At 59.1% G+C, this 19979-nt stretch overlaps 2 protein-coding genes across 6 annotated transcripts in view; one reads left to right on the top strand and one right to left on the bottom strand.

Moving 5' to 3' along the window:
• Positions 1-428: 428 nt before the first annotated feature.
• Positions 429-10760, top strand: PODNL1 (podocan like 1). The gene is made up of 10 exons (XM_077838644.1): positions 429-552; positions 3303-3551; positions 4100-4193; positions 4754-4818; positions 5587-5696; positions 6325-6481; positions 6974-7089; positions 7435-8092; positions 8959-9107; positions 10124-10760. The coding sequence occupies exons 1-10, from the start codon at positions 550-552 to the stop codon at positions 10272-10274; spliced, it is 1752 nt and encodes a 583-aa protein (XP_077694770.1). The 5' UTR covers positions 429-549; the 3' UTR covers positions 10275-10760.
• A 2825-nt stretch (positions 10761-13585) lies between these two features.
• Positions 13586-19979, bottom strand: part of CC2D1A (coiled-coil and C2 domain containing 1A) — a 35295-nt gene continuing 28901 nt past the window's right edge. For 2 of the 5 annotated variants that reach the window (XM_077838228.1, XM_077838227.1), the window contains 5 exons: positions 19717-19783; positions 18539-18665; positions 17814-17890; positions 17393-17440; positions 13586-16945 (listed from right to left, as the gene is read on the bottom strand). In XM_077838228.1, coding sequence (XP_077694354.1) covers positions 16925-16945; positions 17393-17440; positions 17814-17890; positions 18539-18665; positions 19717-19783 — 340 coding nt within the window. In that variant the 3' untranslated portion in view covers positions 13586-16924. Of the gene's footprint in view, positions 16946-17392; positions 17441-17813; positions 17891-18538; positions 18666-19716; positions 19784-19979 lie in introns of those variants that run through there. The other 3 variants (XM_077838231.1, XM_077838229.1, XR_013348459.1) reach the window with 2 other exon arrangements.

Below are 19979 nucleotides of genomic sequence, written 5' to 3'. Positions count from 1 at the left end.
GGGTGCTGAGTAGCACAGGATCGGGGCGGGGGCAGAACATGGCGGTTCCGACCGCACGCAGGAAAAACAAACAGTAACAGTTAAGTTTCCCCAGAGTCCTAGCTGCCTCTGAGCATGGTTGGAATGCCAGACTCAGTAAACGTGATCCCTTCCAACCATTCCGTCAGGACCTCTGCCAGCCCCATTATGCAACCCCAGTCGCAGCAGACCCAGAGTCCCCCTACTTGCCCAGAGCCCGAGTCTCCCCCAGCCCACCTCCCTCCCTTGGCTTTGATCAGACGAGAAGACAACACCAAGCGAAGACGCAGCGTCCCGGCTGCAGTGCGACAGCTCCTGGCAGGTTGCTTTCTCCGTTTCCTTTCCCAGTGCCCCGGCGGGCGTGTGCGGAACGCGACTCTTCCTGTGGGGACCGTGTGAGGACGATCTTTATTTCAGAGGCAAAGACAGAGCTGAGGGAATCAGGAGCCCCACACCGATCTGGCTTCAATTAAAGATCCTGGGAAGACTCTGCAGAGTGGAGCCTGGGAGCCTCGCAGCTGGGACCCGGCTATGGTGAGGGAGAGCTTCGGCTCCAGCCTTTTCGGGGACCCAGCGGACTTAAGGCTTATTGGCGAAGAGGCTCCAGCGATGCCTGCTTGGGCGGGTGACTCATGAGGGCAGCTGGGGGCCATCCCACTCTGTGCTGGAGGAGGGAGGAGGTCTCCCAGACCCGCTTAGAGCATTGGCACTGGCCAAAAGGGGAAAATTTTATGAGGGATTCATCCCAGCCGTTGGGGGAGTCTCCGTCTGGCCCTGCCCCCCACCTGCTCTGAGCAGGGTTCGATGACACAGTGATAGCGCTCTCGCTGGTGGGGCTGTGTCGAAGGAGATTTCCCAGGCAAGGCCCAGGGGAGATCCAGCTTTCGACCCCAGGGCCGATTCGCTGCTCTTGGAGGGGAGTGGGGTCTAGTGGGTAGAGCAGGGGCCTGGCATTAAGGTGAGGGTCCCCAGACCCTGCAATCAATGTGCCTTATCCCTGCCCTGCAGGTACAACCCCAGAGCAGAGCTCATTCTTTAATGGCCAATTTGTTGGAGCTGTCAACAAGGGGCCATTCAGTGCCTGTTGGGCTGGCAGGTTTTGACCTGTCTGCCAGCTGGGAACTGGGCTGGGACCCTGCCCGCTCATTTCACACTCGTCTCCCAAAGGGGGAGGGAGCAACTCCCCCGGTCCTGGCCAATTTCAAACCACGTCACAGTTGGGTCCATTTTGGCAGCCTCGGCGGAGAAGCTGAAGACTGAACAGATTCTGCTCTGGAGGGACGGGACAGGAGTGTGTCCAGGCCGCACCTGTTGTTCTGTGGGGGATTGGGGCCGGTGAATCTATCGGAGCCCATCTAGCCCTGCAGGGTCATTCCCTCCAGGGCGTTTTCCAGGGCTGTGTCCCATCTGCTGTTAAATCACTCTCTGGCATACCAAACAGAGCTCGTGGGAGCCCTGTAGTGCGTACCTGTTGTTCCACAAATGTACACGTCGCTTCCAGTAAAGCATGTGGCCAGGGAATGAAACAGGCAGTGGGAGAGTGGGGTTTCTTGTATTATCGTTAGGGTGACCAGGTGTCTGGTTTTTGACTGGGACACCTGGTCGAAAAGGGACCCTGGGGGCTCCTGTCGGTACTGCCGACCTAGCCATTAAAAGTCCGTTCGGCGGTGCTGTGGCACCAAGGCAGGCTGGACCCTACCTGTCCTGGGGCACCGCACAGCGCCCCGGAAGCGGCCAGCAGGTCCGGCTCTTAGGCGGTGGGGTTGGGGGCAGGAGGCTCCACGCGCTGCCCCCGCCTGATGCACCAGCTCCACACTCCACTGCGGAGCCTCCTGCCCCCTCGCCTAGGAGCCGGACCTGCTGGCCGCTTCCAGGGTGCAGCGCAGTGCCCCAGGACAGGGCTCTGCAACACTGCCGCCCCGGAGCTGCCCGAGGTAAGCCTGCGTCCCAACCCCCTGCCCTGAGGCCCCCCAAACCCGGAGCCCCCTTCTGCCCCCCAAACCTCTCATCACTGACTCCACCCCAGAGCCTGCACAGACTGCAGCCCCTGACTGAGATCAGGGCCCCGTCGTACCAGGCGCTGCACAGACCCTGACTGAGATCGGGGCCCCATTGTGCCAGGCGCTGCACAGACCTAACTGAGATCGGGGCCCCATTGTACCAGGCGCTGCACAGACCTAACTGAGATCAGGGCCCCATTGTACCAGGCGCTGCACAGACCCTGACTGAGATCGGGGCCCCATTGTACCAGGCGCTGCACAGACCTAACTGAGATCGGGGCCCCATTGTACCAGGCACTGCACAGACCTAACTGAGATCGGGGCCCCGTCGTACCAGGCGCTGCACAGACCCTGACTGAGATCGGGGCCCCATTGTACCAGGCGCTGCACAGACCAAACTGAGATCGGGGCCCCATTGTGCCAGGCGCTGCACAGACCTAACTGAGATCGGGGCTCCATTGTGCCAGGCGCTGCACAGACCTAACTGAGATCGGGGCCCCATTGTGCCAGGCGCTGCACAGACCTAACTGAGATTGGGGCCCCATTGTACCAGGCGCTACCCAGACCCTGACTGAGATCGGGGCCCCATTGTGCCAGGCGCTGCACAGACCTAACTGAGATCGGGGCCCCATTGTACCAGGCGCTGCACAGACCTAACTGAGATCGGGGCCCCATTGTACCAGGCGCTACCCAGACCCTGACTGAGATCGGGGCCCCATTGTACCAGGCGCTGCACAGACCTAACTGAGATCGGGGCCCCATTGTACCAGGCGCTACCCAGACCCTGACTGAGATCGGGGCCCCATTGTGCCAGGCGCTGCACAGACCTAACTGAGATCAGGGCCCCATTGTACCAGGCGCTGCACAGACCCTGACTGAGATCGGGGCCCCATTGTACCAGGCGCTGATGTGTTAATTTACAGACGCACACACACGTGCACACACAATCCGGCTGCCGTGCTGAGGAGGTGAAACAGCAGCCTGTGTAGCTGGGGGGAGCTGGTCGGCTGCCAGGCCGGCTAAAACAACAACTAAGGCATTTCAGAGCTGCCAAGTGCCCTGTAAACCGACCTGCCTGGATCCCCAGCAGGCCTGGCTCAGTGGGGCCCTTCATCCCCCCGCAGCAGTGGCTGGTGCTGTGGAGACAGAGCCTGCATTGATGGGGCTGAGCAGGGCCAGGCCTGGGCTGGTAGGAGCCCCCGGGATCGCCGCTCCGTAGGGCTGCGGCATACAGACGGTTCAGTTCGCTCCGGAATTCACCGGACCCTCTTCCCCTCTCCCCAGCGGCTGAGCTGCGGCTGTCTCCTGGTCCTCTTTGTGAAGATCCCCTCCTTCTGCCTGGTCGGGAGCCAGGATGACGAGGACACCCCGCCATCCCCCCGGCTCGGGGGGGGGGCCCTGCCCAAGAAGAACGCCCCGGGCTGCCCGGCCAACTGCACCTGCCCATCAGAGGAGACGGTGGAGTGCGGTGGGCTCGACCTGCACGTCTTCCCCAGCAACGTCTCCAGAGCTGTCCAGCATCTTTCTCTGCAGGTAACTGTCCCCTGCCCCGCAGCGAACCCGGGAGCCCAGTCAGGGCCAGAACCCAGTTTCCGAGGAGGGTCTGTAGAGCGACCCGGGGTCAGGGGCAGATGGGTCCCGTTGGATGTGGCGTCCCAGGGGTCAGAGGCAGCCGGGGACCGTTGGACATGGCGCCCCAGGGGTCAGGGGCAGCTGGGACCCATTGGCTGCAGCGGCCCACGGTTCAGAGGGCAGCTGGGGGCCCTTGGATGTGGCATCCCAGGGGTTAGGGGCAGTCGGGGACCGTTGGACGTGGTGCCCCAGGGGTCAGGGGCAGCTGGGGGCCCTTGGATGTGGTGTCCCAGGGGTCAGAGGGCAGCCGGGGGCCGTTTGACGTAGCACTCCAGGGGTCAGAGGGCAGCCAGGGGCCTATCGGACGTGTTTCTCCTGGGAGGCCAGAGCCCAGAGCAGCCCTCCCCTGACTCTTCACCTCCCGTGTCTCTCTCACTGCTGCCCTCCGGTCCTGGGCAAATGCCTCCCACTTCCCCAGGGACTGAGGTGAGCGGGGTCTCCTTCTGCAGAATAACCAGCTACGGGAGCTGCCCTATGACGAGCTGGCCCAGCTGACCAGCCTGAAAACCCTCAACCTGCACAACAACCACATCATCTCCGATGGTGAGGGAGCCGCTGCGGGCAGGGGGCTGGGGACGCCATCGAAGGGAGCGGTGCAGTGGGCAGGGGCCCTGGCTGCGTGACCTGGGTGTGTGTGTGTGCGAGTCAAGGGAGAGCTCTTCCCAGCCTCCAATGGAACAGAAATCCCCATGGTCCGGTATCGGAGCCCGTCATCCCTTTGTCCTTCTCTCCTTGAATCCCAGCAGGCCGTCCCCCTGTCCTGCAGTTTCAGCTGGATACAGGAATTTCCTCCACTTCCACTTCTAAATTCTTGTGCAGCTGCTGGCTCCTACCCCAGAGGCAGCTGCATTTCAGCAGCATGAGAAGTTTTTTGGGACCGTTATAGAACAGCGCGGTGGGAAGCTGGATGCAAAGCATTCTGGGTAGCTGGATGGCAGGTACAGGATGCATAGCTCCGTGGGTGAGTGGAAGCAGCCACGGGGCCTTGCAGGGGTGGAGGCAGGGTCTGAGTTCGCGAGCTGGATGGAGCAGGTACACGTACCGGCCTCCCTTCTGCGCAGGGTGTGCCTGGACTAGGCAGCCTTCTCTCTGCTGCTTTCTAGGCCTCCCGGATGAAGCCTTTGAATCCTTGGAGTCGCTGCAGTACATCTACCTGGCCAACAACAAGGTGTGTGCGCGTCTGTCCTCTGACATGGGGGCGGCAGGGTGGGGCCCGGTGCTCAGCATTCACAGCTGCTTTAACGAGCTGGGATGGCACCAGGAGTTTGCACCCAGCTAGCTGGAAGGGGCTCTGCATGTGTGTGTGTGAGAGAGGGATTTCACAAGCTAAACCATGCTGAGTGTGGTCACCAGTGGGATGGGACCTCCAGGGAAAGCCAAGGGTGCTGCAGGGAGTGGTATGGCTGACTCCGTCATGTGGCACTAGGGGGCGCTACGCTGCAGGGAGCAGGTCGGGTGGCTCCTCTCTGGGTCCGTGCTGACCCCGGAGCCCAGCCTGGGGGCACTGTGCTGCAGGAGGTCCCACCTTTCAGAGGAGACAGGTCCCACATGGTCATTAGAGATGCTGTCCCATTTCCCTCAAGTGTCTGTGCTAACCCTGGTGTCCTGGGAGATTCCAGCTAGGGTGATTCCATCCTGTCTTCCTAACCTCCTGCTGCTGTGCTCATTGGAGACAGGATTCCTCTCCACTTCCTGTCCCAAACCTTTGTGTGGCGGCACTGGGCACTATTAAACAGCTGCTGCATTCTACCCCAGAGCAGATGTTGAGCAACCCCTGTATAAACAGCTGCTGCCTCTGACCCCAGAGGTGGCTGCGTGTCAGTGACCAGTGAAGCAATCCCTCTATAAAGCCTGGCCAGGCCCTCTGGCAGCAACGGGTAGAACCACACTGATCTCCTGCTAGCATTGGCCTGTCCCCCTTTGGTTTCTTTCCCAGCTCACAGTAGCACCGCAGATCCTCCCCAGCACAGTGCGCATAGTGGACCTGGCTGCTAACCTGCTCACTGAAGTCTATCCGCTCACCTTTGGACAGAAAGCCAACCTCAGGTAGAGCCGCCCTCCAGGCCTCCTGCCTCGGGCACGCGGGAGAAGGGAGCACTCTGACGCAGAGGGCCTGCAGCTGTGGGCCGTTTGCTGAGGGGCTCGGATCTCAGTGGGTTGGACTGGCTAAGCCAAGCTCTGGGCCTGATTAGTGTGGGCATCTTCTTCAAGCTGGGTGGGGAGCTCAGTAGGGGGCGCTCTCCCCTCTGTGTTGACCTCAATGTCCCAGCACAGTGCTAGGGGGCGCTGTGCTGCAGGGAGCGGGATGGGGGCTCCCTAGGGGGTGCTCTCCCCACTATGGCACTAGGGGGATGGGGGCTCACTAGGGGGCGCTCTCCCTTTGCAGTCAGTCCTCACCCCAGCATGGCTCTAGGGGGCGCTGTGCTGCAGGGAGCGGGATGGGGGCTCACTAGGGGGCGCTTTCTCCCCTTGCAGTCAGTGCTCACCCCACCATGGCACTAGGGGGATGGGGGCTCACTAGGGGGCACTCTGCCCTTGCAGTCAGTGCTCACCCCAGCATGGCTCTAGGGGGCGCTGTGGTGCAGGGAGTGGGATGGGGGCTCACTACGGGGGCTCTCCTCTTCGGGACAGAGACTGGTGTCAGCTCTGTTTTGCTTCCCTCTCCTCCATGTAGGTCCGTGTATCTTCACAACAACCAGCTAGCCAACTCCGGGCTCCCCTATGACGCCTTCAATGGCTCCGACGCCGTCAGCACCATGATCCTCTCCAGCAACCAGCTCAGCTACCTGCCCCAGAACCTGCCCCCCGCGCTCGTCCGGCTCCACTTACAGGTGGGGCAGGGCTGGGGCTCATGACCGGGGTTGGGCGGGGGGTCTGCCTCTGCAGGTACTTTGTATAAACGTGTGGTTGGCCTGGATCCCTGAGGCATGACACATCCCAAAGCCCCACAGCCATTTGCCTTTGATATGGGGAGAGGAGGTATGGGCCAGTGGTTAGAGCAGGGGGCTGGGAGCCAGGACTCCTGGGTTCCATTTCCAGCTCCGGGAGGGGAGTGGGGTCTAGTGGTTAGAGCAGGAGGGCTGGGAGCCAGGACTCCTGGGTTCTATGCTCAGCGTGGCCTTCGTTTCACTCTGGGACCTTGGGCAAGCCCATCCCCTCTCTGTGCCCCAGCTCTGCCATTCAGATGGCAGCTGGGCTGGGTGGCCTAGTGGTTATCTTGGTACCATATCGAGGGCAGTCTCCCCCCAGCCCTGCTGATGGTGTCTGAGGAGGGCTTGGGAGCTTCTCCCGACTCTAGTGGCCAGGACCTCCTGTCCCTGCAGAACAACCGCATCGCCCGGATCCCCAGGGGGGCGCTGAGCAGCCACTGGAAGCTCCGAGAACTCTACCTGCAGAACAACAACCTGTCCAACCAGGGCATGGACCCGTCTACTTTCAGGTGCGGCTGGGGGAGGGAGCTGCCGCGTGGCAGAGTGGTTAGAGCGGAGGAGATGGGACTTCTGGGCAGGGAGGGGGGGTCTAGTGGTTATAGCCGGTGGGGCTGGGAGTCAGGACTCCTGGGTTCTATTCCTGGCTTTGGGAGGGGAATATGGGTTAGGTGGTAGAGCTGGGGGCCTGGGAGCCAGGACTCTTGGGCTCTATTTCCAGCTCTGGGAGGGGAGTGGGGTCTAGTGGTTACAGCGGGGGGACCAGCGCGTCAGGACTCCTGGGTCCAGTACAGCAGGAGGCTGCGGCACTAGCTGCTCCCCCCGAGCCAGCGCCCCGTTCCCCGTCCCCTTTGCAGCAAGCTGAAGAGCCTGGAGTACCTGGATCTGTCTAATAACAACCTGACCGAGATCCCGGCTGGCTTCCCCCCGAACATCATGATCCTGCACCTGGGCAAGAACCGCATCGGCTCACTGCCCCGGGACAGCCTGAGCCGGGTGCGCGGCCTGCAGTACCTGCTGCTGCAGAGCAACCGCCTGACGGCCGCCGGCATCCACCCCGATGCCTTCCTCAGGCTGCGCAAGCTGCATACCCTGCACCTCTACAACAACCGGCTGGAGCGGGTGCCCCCGGGGCTGCCCCGCCGGGTGCGCTCCCTCATGATCCTGCACAACCAGATCGCTCACGTCGGCCTGCACGACTTCGCCAGCACCTACCTGCTGGCCGAGCTCAACCTGAGCTACAACCGGCTCTGCAGCGCCAAGATCCACCGGCTGGCCTTCCGCAAGCTGCGCCGGCTCCAGAGCCTGGACCTGTCGGGCAACCAGCTCACCCTCCTGCCCGCCGGCCTCCCGCCCAGCCTCCAGGTGCTCACGCTGCACAAGAACCAGCTCAACTCCCTCTCGCCCGAGCTGCTGGCCAACCTGACCAGCCTCAAGGAGCTGCACCTGGCCCACAACAGGCTGCGCATCAGCTCCATCACCCCTGGCACGTGGCAGGAGCTGCAAGGGCTCAAGGTGAGGGAGGGGGACGATTGCCCCAGTGACGTAATCGGTGAGGGCAGTGGGGTTGACTGGTTAGAGCAGGGGGGCTGGCAGCCAGGACTCCTGGGTTCTATCCCGGCTCTGGGAGGGGAGTGGGGTCTAGGGGTTAGAGCAGGGAGCTGGGGATCAGGACTCCTGGGTTCTATCCCGGCTCTGGGAGGGGAGTGGGGTCTAGGGGTTAGAGCAGGGAGCTGGGGATCAGGACTCCTGGGTTCTATCCCGGCTCTGCGGGGGAATGTGGCTTAGTGATTAGAGATGAGGCACCAAAACTCCTGAGTTTGTACCTTCATTGCTAGGTTAAAGAGCCCTCTGGCAGCATGGCAATGTGAGACTGGATCAGGACCAGTGGCCAAGTAGCCCCTTATCCTGTCTCTGAGAGGCCCACCATTAGATGCCTCAGCTGAAGGTGCAGGAACCCCCACAGGGATACTCAGCCCCCTATGGAGCTCTCCTAATAGTCAGAGATTGGCTTAAAACCACGAGGTTTAATCTTCCTTCCAGAACTGTTCTAACTCCAGATGTCCTTGTCATCCGTACAAACATCCAGCCCACTCTTCGAGTCTGACTGTGTTCGCAGCCTCATTGACTTCATGCGACAGGGAGTTCCACAGGCGAACAACATGCTGAATGGAGAAGTAGTTTGAGTTTGTGCCCCACTCCCAGTGTAGAGACTCGAAGGCTGCGATCAAGTCCCCGACCAGCCTGCCCTGCTATAGCCTTGTCTAGAACAGTCAGGCCTGGCAGGGCGTTACCAGTGATTAGTGGTGTAGAGTGAATCCAAGAAGCTGTTGAGAACTCTGCTGGTGGCTTGGGTAACCCTGTCCCTCCTTCTCCCCCAGCTCCTGGATCTCAGCAACAACGAGTTGTCGTACATCCCCCCTGACCTGCCGGAGTCCCTCGAGTACCTGTATCTCCAGCACAACCGCATTGCCGTCATCGGGGCCGAAGCCTTCCACACCATCCCAGACATCCGAGCCATCATCCTCAGGTAACAGCCGGAGCAGCAACAGTAGTGCTGGGAGCACAGGCAGGCTTCCGCCCCGCCATCCTGCTGACCAGAAGGTGGGGCCAGAGCAAGGGGCTGGGAGTCAGGATTCCTAGGTCTCTGTCCCTGGTTCTGGGAAGGGTGTGGGAGGAAGCAGAGCAGGGGGCTGGGAGTCAGGATTCCTGGGTCTCTGTCCCTGGTTCTGGGAAGGGTGTGGGAGGAAGCAGAGCAGGGGGCTGGGAGTCAGGATTCCTGGGTCTCTGTCCCTGGTTCTGGGAAGGGTGTGGGGGGAAGCAGAGCAGGGGGCTGGGAGTCAGGATTCATGGGTCTCTGTCCCTGGTTCTGGGAAGGGTGTGGGGGGAAGTGGTCAGAGTAGGGGGCTGGGAGTCAGGATTCCTGGGTCTCTGTCCCTGGTTCTGGGAAGGGTGTGGGGGGAAGTGGTCAGAGCAGGGGGCTGGGAGTCAGGACCCCGGCTCGCTGAAGGTGCGTCTACGTTGCAGCTGGGAGCACGCCTCGCAGTGCAGGTAGACAGACTTGCACTAGCTTCGCTGGGGAAAATCCAGCTGTGATGGGGAGAAGGAGAGGCGGCTCCAGCTAGCCCCCCGAGCTGCAACCCACGGGCTTGGGCGGGCTCGGACTCCGGTGGCCAGCCTGACTCCTGCCAGAGTCTCATCGTCCACACGGCTCGCGTTAGCGCACTCGCTTGAGGCTTGCTGCAGCGCAAGAGGTCCCCTGGGTGACCTCAGCCAAGTTGCTGCTCTCCGCACCCCCTCCAGCACCTCAGCAACACTTGTGGGGTGGGGAGGGCCAGAGGGTCAGGTTGGAGCCCAAGTTTGGGCTCCACGGAGCTATAGAGAATGGGACTGTCCCGTCCTTGCTCTGTCACCTGAGGCCTCTGGCGTTGAGGGGCCCAGTGCTGAGGGCAGGGTCCTAGGTGCCATCTCCCTGGACTATTCGGCCAACAGAGGCCTCTTCTTGGCAGAGAACGAAGTTTTTCACCAGTCCTCCTGTTCTTTCAGATCCAACCGTCTGCTGGCAGCCAGCGTGTCTGACCAGGCCTTCGCGGCCCTGAAGCAGCTGGAGGTCGTGGACACTACAGGGAACCCCGAACCCATCAGTGTCAAGATGCCACGAGCGGGGCACTGGCTCAGGTCCCAACCAGGCCCCTAGCAAGCAGCCACCTGAGCCGGTCAGTGTCTGCCCTGGGCCTGGTTTGTCAGGGAAGCTTGAGTAGCAGCGAGGAAGTGAGGAACCGGGGCAGCTTTCTCATTCTCCAGCTGCGCTATTCAGGTCCTAGACCGTGTTATCGCTATGGGCTTGGATGGTCCTGTTAAGGAGCGGCAGCTAAGCAGGGTTGGGCAGGCTCGGTACTTGGACGGGAAAATCCAGCTATGGTGGGGAGTAGGGTGGGTGTCTCAGTAGGGGGCGCGCTTCCCTGAGAGTCAGCACAGTACTGGGGGCGCTGTGCTACCGGGAGCAGGGGGCACGCTCCTGCTCTTTCAGCCAACCACAGAATTGAGGTCCTGTGCCTTGGTCAGCCTGGCGAATTCCATCTGCCTCCCTAACTCCCCCGGCACTCTCCACTAGATCGGCCACTCTTCTCCAACCTCTCATCCAAACCATCACGTGGAACTGCCACGTTCCACCCCAGAGGTGGCTGCATTTCAGTGCCAGGGAAGTTATTGCCCTCTGTATGCACATCTGTATAGGGCTAAATTCTGAGCTGCTATCAGGTGCGATTCCTTTGAGCCCTCCAACCAGCTCTGAACTAGACAGGTGCTTTGGGATTTCTCGGGCTGAGAGGAGGTCTAGCAAAATCCCCTGAAATCCCTCTCTCCTGCGGTCATTTCCTGCAGCCACCTTCCCTCTGTCATTTCCTGCAGCCGCCTTCCCTTGCTCCCAAGCTCTGCCGCTCCACAGCCCAGATCACAGCGATAACATGGTTTCAATATCCTCCCTGCCTGCCCCAAGGCAGTGTTCCAGAGGGATTACACTGCCCGCTATTCGCTCCTCGGGGCTCGTCCAGCTGCACAGAGCCCCGACACACCACTAGGCCCTGCCGCAGCCTCCTGAGGATCAGCACATCCCGTCGGGCACTTAAGGTCTCGCTCAACTTTAGCCACGTATTTGAACCAGCCTTACAGGGCACAGGCTCTCAGGAGGGCTGCTCGCCGCTGTGCCCGAGTGGGCCAGCTGGAGGCGTGCATCCGCAGAACCTGACCTGTCTTCAGCCAGGGCCTGAACTCCACCCAGCTGACAGGGACCCTCCCCGAAGATTAGTGACTGCAGTACAGGCAGGGTAAGGGCTGGGATGGGGTCTGGACCCTGCGCCTCAGGGCTGCCAGGTAACAGGCGTCTCCATGCTGCCGCCCAGCAAGAGCACTGATGAAGCCAAAGGAAGGTATTTCAGCTACTGGAACAGGGGAATGGGCCTGGACCCAGGCAATGGGGCCAGCAGAGCTGTCGGGTGTCTCCACGTCTCTGAGCCATGGGGCGGGGTGGCATGTTTTGGGTCCGGTAGCAAAGGACCCCAGGGTGAATGGAATAACCAGGGCCCCTGTCCTCTGTCCCCAGTTAGCTCCCATCCCCCTCGAATGAATCCCTAACAAATAGATGTCACCTGGCCCCAACGCAGGCCAGAGGAAATGACTGTAAGGTGGGTGCACCATTGGTTGAAAAACCACCCTCGAGTCGCTATCACTGGTTTCCTGTCGAACGAACGGGAGGGACAGAGCTAGTGGGGTCCTGCAGGGCTCTGCCCTGGGGCTGGTCCTAGGCAATATTTGCCTTCATGACTTGGCTAATGGAGTGTGTGCTTACGACTTTGGCAGAGGACACCAGGGGAGGGGCTAGAGGACTGGATTAGAATTCAAACCAACCCTGCCTAATTGGAAACTGGGCCTGAATTCAACAAGGTGAACTTCAGTAAAGTGCAAGTCCTACACTTTGGAAGGAAATGACACGCACCGATACACACCGGGGAAACCCTGGGTAGGTGACAGTGCAGTAGAAAAGGATCAGGGGGTTACAGTGGATCACAAATTGGATATGAGCCAACACTGTGAAGGCGGCTAATATTCTGGGCTGTATTCACAGGAGTGTGGTATGTAAGACACGGGAGGTAATTGTCCTGCTCTGCTCAGCACTGGTGAGGCCCCAGCTGGAGTGCTGTGTCCAGGACTGGGCACCAGCTTTTTAGAAGGATGAGGACAATTTGCAGGAAGGACAGAGCAGAGCAACAAAAATGATTAAAAGGTTTAGAAAACCTGACCTGTGAAGAAAGATTAAAAACACTGGGTATGGTTAGTTGTGAGACAAGAAGACCGAGGGGAAGCTGGTAGGTCTTTAAGTATGTTAAGGGCTGTTATAACAAGACCAGCAATCAACTGTTCTCCACTGTTCTCCATGGCAACAGAAGACCACGAAGGAATCGTCTTAGTCTGCAATAAGGGAGATTTAGGTTAGACATTAGGCTAGTGACATACAGGAATAGGTTACGGGGGGTAGAGGGGAGTTGTGGCATCCCTGTCATTGGAGGTTTTTAAGAACAGGTTAAACAAACCTGTCAGGGATGACGGAGATTTACTTGGTCCTGCCTGAGTGCAGGGGTTTGAACTAGGTGACCTCTTGAGGTTCCCTCCAGCCCGACAGTTCCCTGAATCTAACCAAATCTCCGACAAGGCCCTGAGCTGTTTCAGGCCCTACATGAGGAACTGGCAGCAGGAGCAGGCCATGGAACGAGTGATCCATGCGCGGCCCAGTGAGCCCTGATAGCACGCCCCCCTCAGCAACATGCTGCTCCTCAGCTTGCATGAAGTACTAGTGACTGCAGCTGGTTTGAGAAGCAGTGTAGCCTAGAGGTCTGCGTGGGCAGCCAGGACTCCTGGGTTCTAGCCCCTGCTTGCTCATTAATTCACTCTATGCCTATAGACCTGTCACTGCCCCTCTCTGTGCCTGTGTTTTAGTATCTGTAAAATGGAACTAACTCATCCTGAGACAAAGTTAACACAGCACTTTGAGCAGGTAAAAGGGCAACAGTGTTACTGGGGTTGTTTCTTCCTAGGCAGAGCCTGGGGCCATCTCCAAGCTGTGTTCAGGTCTCCCCCTTTCAGACCAGGCATGCCTGAGGCACCTAGGTTACCCTGTGAAGACGGCTCAGGTTGGTGCTGACCACGCGGCACTGTCAGAGAATGGTTTGGCAGCCCGCATGTGCAATGAGCACAGTAGATCTCAGTCCATTTCATGGAGGGGGGGCAGGCAGCCCCATTTGTAATTAGCCCCGTTGTTGGGAAAGAAGAAGCACCGCTGACCGAACCAGACCCCTTGCTGGAGAGACTATACCAGGTGGGCAGAAGAGTTAGGTAAGTTCAGTGAAGGATGGGTACAGAGACAGGGTGGGGGTGCAATCGATTTCAGCTGCTCTTTCCCCTGGGATGGGAAGCTGGCATTAAGTGAATCCGGCAGAGAACACAAGGACTAAAGAGGTTCTAGAGAGGTTTAATTGTTGTTACAGGATTTCAGTTCAGGGTAGAGCTGGGTCTTGTTTTGGTTGTTTGGTAGAAAAAGAGATTTGTCTTAAAAACTTTATTATATAGATCTGTGGTCTATCTAAGCACAAAATAAAACCAGAACGCAGTCAGTTCCAACATCTCTGCTTTTACATTTGCTCTCGGATTCTCCGGACTGACAGACGCCCCCAGAGACAGGCACTTACAGCATGTAAAACCAGACCCAGCAACACACACGGTTCACTGGGCTGTGGAATCAGACGAGGCGGATCAAGAGACATTTCGACAATCTACCCATTATTTACCCTCCAACAAGATTTCTCTTGGGCCAGAGACAGAAAGGGTTAAAATTTGGTTTTAAAAGGAAGGTCTGGGGGGAGGGGGAAGTTGAGATTGGACCATTTTGACAGCTAATCAACTCATCCCTCATCCAGCAGCAGCTCTTAGAATTTGGTTATTTACAGGGCTTAAAGGAATGTTTCTGTTTAAAGCAGGCTGTCCCTTGCAAGGGGTGGGGAGAATCCGGATCAGTCTCACACGATCCTTTCCCCTCCTGCCAGGACAGGGAGCAGCGATTAGCGGTGCAGCCCCGCTGGTGCGTGGAGGCTCATCGCCATTGTCAGGGCCACGCAGCTCTCAGTGCCAGGCACGTAAGGAAGAGGCACCAGCCCCACAGCCAAGCTGGGACTGAGATGCCAGCAAGAGTGGGGCAATGCAGGAGGGAGAGAGATCCAGGGGGAATCCCAGCACCACAGAAGTCCAGGATTTCAACCCCTCTAGTGTTTGGGCCTGGGGGTAAGTGGGACTCATTCAGCTATTGCCCTCCACTCCCAAGAGCTCCTAGGAACAGGACAGTTCCCCACCTCCCCCACCCAGCTGCTTGCTTGTACGATAGCTCTGTCTCTCCCCTCTTGCTCACTGGGGGGTGGGGTTTGTGGTCTCTGCTTTAGGCAGCTCAGAGCTAGAGGTACCTTTAGTAGCCCCCAGCTTTGGTCTCCTAATGAGCATGGGGTTTTTGAAATCAACCATTCCCAGCCAAGGTATCCCGAGCCTGCCGAGCTGCTGAACACGGTTCCTGCAGGGAGAAGCTGCAGCTGGTCCATTGGAGCAGGCGCCAGGGGAGAAGGGCAGCAGGGTGAAATGCAGATCTGTTTCAGCCTACGGCCACAGGGAGAGAAAGCCAGCCCTGCGTGCGCGCGTGGCTCTCTCTGTCCAAAGGGCAAGGAATAGGCATCGGAGCGGGACAAATGGCCAGAGAGGGGCTCTAGCTGCAGGTTCCTCTATGGTCACTACCAGTAAGTGGGAAATGCAGGGCGAGGGGCATCTTGGACAGCACTCAAACTGGGCCCCTATTAGCCCTTCTGGGTGGATCAGGTCAGTAGCGAGAAATAGCCCTATTCTCCACTTCCCTCTTTCACAGTCTCCTTAAAGCAGCAGGCCCCCGATAGGGTTGGCAGTTCACAACGTGTACCACCCTCCCCAGGCATCCTCTTCCTAGAGCCCTGTGAGTCCTGAACAAAGCAGTGTGAGCAGCTGGGGCCTGCAGTCCCTGGGGGAGGGGGTGCGTGCAAAGTGCATTGGTGCAGGGATCCCTCCATGCAAGATGAGCTGCGACCAGAGTGCAAATCAGGGGTGGGGAGAGGGTACCTGTGAGCCATAATGGGGGGAAGGGGAGGGAGCATCTTTAGTGTCATCTAGTTCTGACAAGGTGCGGAAGTCTTAGTCGGTATTTACACGGTAGCCAGTTGAGGACGCTGGGTCAGCTGCTCTGATCCACGATGAGGTGCCTTTCCCTCCCTGTGATTGTCCCGGCCTTGGCAGGAGGAGACAGCAGGAACATGTCCTCCCTTCCCCTGTAGTCCACTGGATCCAAAGGCCCCGGATCTCACCCGGTTGGGGCAGGGTGGGGGGGCCTCAGAGGGTGTCTCGGGGCTAGGGAAAGGGTTTTCTGCCCATCTCTGCTCACACAGCCCTGGCCTCCCACCACGCAGGCAAAGGCTGGAAGAGCAGCTGCTGCCAAAGCCGGAGCTCTGATGATACAGGCTGGGGAAGGGCGTCGGGGGGCATCCAGGGACAGGCCTTAGCTATGTCTGTGTGACGCAGACAGGCACTGGGGCCGTCCCCGGGAGATGCTGCTGCAGGCAGAGGACGGGGCATTCCACAGAAACAGCACCAGGGATTGGATTAGCTGGGCGACAGATAAATGCCCCCCCGCCTGGGGCCTTTGGGAGGGAGAGCACAGGGCAGTGCTCACAGGTCGCAGCCTTAGCCTGGCCCACGGTGCTGTGTGGTACAAAGCCCCCTTATAAACCGGTGCCCAGAAGGACAGCACGGATTGCACTTTACCAAGGTGGGGGGAGAGTTGCAGAGACAATGGCTATACTCTAGTCTGGCCTCGAACCCTGCTCCAGCCAGCACCCGTGCCCCAGGACAGGCACGGCCTTTTCCCAACCACTCCCTGCCCACAGAATTCTAGCCCAGGGTCTGCAAAATGGTTTCAGACTGGGCTCTGAGGGACAGGGCAGGAGATGGGACGGGTGGTTTCCCCTTGCACCAGGTCTTGCCTGGACTAGGACGGGGACTTGTGGCTGAGAACAGGGTGCATCAGCCACCGATACACCCCTAGGCTCCTGTCAGATGGTGCTGAGAACAGCCCGGGGGCTAGTGCAGACGGGGCATTACAGGTAACGGCTGCACAAATGAAGAGTCCTGCACACTGCAGTCCTGTCTGCCCGAGCAGCCAAGTGCTGAGCCTGCTGAAGGGAGGTGGGACCTGTGGTCAGCACCCATTTGCCACAAGTATCTGCCCTAGCACGGGCCCAGCCCTTGTAGAGACAAACCCGGCTGTAGTTTGGCCTTGTGAATAAAGTGCTCTCCCGCTAAGCCTTTTACCAGGCGGCCAGCAGAGCCAGGGACCAGGAGCGGGGTGGACTCCGTGAGCAGAGGGGCAAAGTGATTGTCACACGATTGTCTGGCTCTTCTCCCTGCGGGGCATCACGCACCTCAGGGTTCGGGGGGGGGGGCTTTTCTGGGGGGTGGGGGTGAGGTCAGGGCCTGAGCTTACTCCTACCACCAGAGTGGGGTGGGGAAGGGGCACAAGGACAGAACCCTCCCTACATGAGCAGAGGATGCAAGGTCAATTTCAGGGCCTTTCCCATCCCCTCATGTATATCCCACCCCTCGGGGAAAGGAACTCCACCCCTCCCATTAGTGTCTGTCTAGTTTCTCCCCCATGTGGGTCACGGAGGGAAGAGGAATGCAGTGTGTGGGGGGCAGGCCATTCTGTCCCAAGCCTTCAAAACACCAAGGGCTTCATCTGCGGAACTTCTGAAGCTGGAAGAGAAAGACACGTGTGGGTATTTGAGTGGCAGCCCCTGGGGCCAGGTGGGGCAGGGCAGGGTCAAGCAGCACTTAACTCCTGGGCGGGGGCTACAGAAACCACAGCAGGTCGGCATGAGGGAGCTACGGCTTGCACTTGGGACCCCCAAGATCCTGGGACTGCCGGACAGCTTTGGTGTTTCCAGGCCTGAAGGATTGGGAAAATCGACTGCGTCGGTGCCACCATAAATCTAATGAACGGCTCCGTCGCTGGTCAGCCCCCTCCATGACAGCCCGGGCAGAGAGGCCAAGGGGGGAATGGGCCATGGAGACTGAGCTCCCCTCCAGCTGCCAGTGGGGGTCCAGGGCTGAGATGTGGGAAACTGACCCTGCTCTTAGGATAAACCCAGGACTCCTGGCCAAATGCACTCTGACCCTGCTCAGCTGCTCGGGGACGCTTACCTCGCTCTCCACGAGATTCCGCTTGTACAGGGCTTCCTTGGCAGCGTCCTGTTAACCAACACAACAAGCATCAGGAAGTCTAACTCCCCTGGGGCGGGGGGAAGCTGCTGCAGGGACCATGCCAAGTTTGACAGCTCTGCTGCTTTAAAGCAGGTACCTTGGCAGCAGCGAGCGATGGGCCTGGCACAAGAATCTTGCCAGGCTTCTACCTACGCCCCCACAGAACCACTGGGCAGTAGTGAGCACGTGAAGTTAGACACCAGTCCCACAGATTCCAGTCGCCCCGTGTTATTTGTCACGAGTGGAAAGGGCTCATGCCAAGACGCCGGCCCTGTCCCACCACACACGATCACAGAACCAACGTTTGGCTTCTGCCCCAGCTTTCTGTCAGGGAGAAGAGAACGGTAAGCGGTTTCCTCACCCGATTGCCCTCGTTCCCGAGACGCCGTGCAGATTCGGTGTAGAACTGCAGGAACCTCTCCAGCTGCGTCAGGTACTCTAGGGGGAGGAAGGTTCGATTCAGTCAAGCCTCTACAGGCAGGACGGGGGTCTTCAAACCTTTCTGGGGTGGGGAATGCAGCTGAATATCGATTCTCTTCAAGACCCCTTCCCTCCCCAGCTGCAGAACGCTCGCTGTGGCGGTTGCTCAGTGTCATGCAGCGTTAGGAAAGCCCTTCTGTTCAGTTGCTCTTAGTGCAATCCCTCAGTTAAAGCAAGGCAGCCCCAGCACATGCGACTGGCCAGTGCTCTGTGGTTTGGGAGTCTCTGCTCTTGGCACGACCCCTGTGCCTACGGGGTGAGCGAGTGAGATTAAACAGGCCCAGTCAGGCATAGGCATTACGGCTAAAAAGAGCAGGGGGGTCCTTAAGGTGCCGTAGGAACGCGGCTTAGGAATTACCACAGACATGACAAATCACTGGTCTCTGCCCAAGTCCTAGTGGGACGTGTGTCCCTTGCCCCAAGTCCCTTTCAGAGGGCGAGGCCACGACGGAACGGCCGACTCACCCACAGCTCAGGGTGGAGGCTTGCAAGTCAGGCTGTACCCGTCCTGGGGCAGAAGCCGGGATTATAGGTTTTACACTTCTCACAAGCACTGCGATGGGCAGCACCCCCCAAAACGAGCTCCGATTGCCGGGCTGCACTTGCCTTTCCTGAACGCAGGGCCCCCATGCTGCAGCTGGGATTTCAGCCACTGGCTCCGCTGTGTGATGTCCTGGTACTGTTCCACTAGCTCGCTGGGAAGCGGTCTGTGAGCCTGTCTGTACGCCAACACCTGCCAGCAAAGCCAGAAGGCACGTTCGCTTCCCAGGCAAACACGGGAGCCCACAAAGCCCTGACATACATCAAACCATTGCAAGCTGCAGGCGGGAATCAGCGCCGGTAGCAGAGAGCACGGGCTGGGGGGGCAGCTCTGGAAAAGCAGCCAGGACCCAGTGAGCCCGGCGCAGGTCAGTGGTGGATGCATCCAGTGGCAGGGCATTCTCTAGCCCTTTTACATTGCCCCTAGAAGGGGACATGACCTGCGGCCACGTCTCCCATAACCTGGCACCTTTGTGATTGTGCGGCAAGAGCCACTGAAGCCCACCAAGCACGGGACCTGCAAGTCGTAAGCGGCTGGTTCCCCTCGGCGGCCACTGGGCGGGGTGGGTTCCTGAACTCAAGATCATTTCACATTCCAGTTCATTGGGAACCCGCACCGGGAGCAGGGCTGGTGAGGACCTGCCCAGCAGAGACAGCAGCTGGACGCTGCCTGAAGGGACCTGCCCCAAAGACCATGCTTGCACAAGGGAGAGACAGAGCCAACACATTTTAAAATCCTAGCACAGTCAGGGCAGTCTGTGGTGTGAATCGGTGCTCCAGGGGGAAGGTGAACCCGAGAGGGAAATGCCTTCCCGGCTGAGGCAGCCCCACAGAATTAACGTGCTGGGGCCTGATCCAGAGCCCACTGCAGTCAAAGGGAATCTTTCCATTCGCTTTCGGACCAGGCCACCAGCAGGGTAATATCCTAAATAGGGACGGGCCTCAGCCAAGCTCTTGGATTCAACGCCCCCGAGGCCAGAGTCCATTCCAAAACCTGCAGCGTGAACTGCTTCCCCATCCAAATGGTAAGTGCAAGTTTTGTCAAAGCAGGCAACTGGGAGTCAAGTCGCCACTGTTCTATTTCTAGCTCTGCCACTAACCTCCAGATCACCCAGGTCCCTCGTGGCATAACCCAGCAGCTGCAGAAGACCCCCGCCCCTTCCCCACAGAATTCTACTTGAGGCCTAGCTGAGCTGATGCTGCGGGAGAATCTGGGCAGGCATAGGGCATCGGGTTTCACTCACCTTCTTTTCCAGCTTCTCCTTGTCAAAGGCTAAGACGTTCAAGCTGTGTAGAGTGTGAATGGGTTTGCTGAGGAAAGAGAAACATTAGCCTTGGTTAAACCCAGGAAAGGGGCAGGATTCCATTCCCCCCGGAGGTACGTACAGAGCACGACTACGGGCCAGGAAGTGGCTAGAACTTCCCCTCGCTCTGACTTCCCCAGAGGGGACATGCTCTGACTCCAGAGAGAGGAGAGACGGTCAGGAATCGAGACCACGCCAGTGCA

The sequence above is a fragment of the Eretmochelys imbricata genome, chromosome 20 (assembly GCF_965152235.1).
Source record: "Eretmochelys imbricata isolate rEreImb1 chromosome 20, rEreImb1.hap1, whole genome shotgun sequence".
In the NCBI taxonomy this organism is placed as follows: Eukaryota; Metazoa; Chordata; order Testudines; family Cheloniidae; genus Eretmochelys; species Eretmochelys imbricata.
The sequence above is the reverse complement of the archived record's forward strand: the minus strand, read 5'-3'. Positions and strand labels throughout refer to the sequence as shown.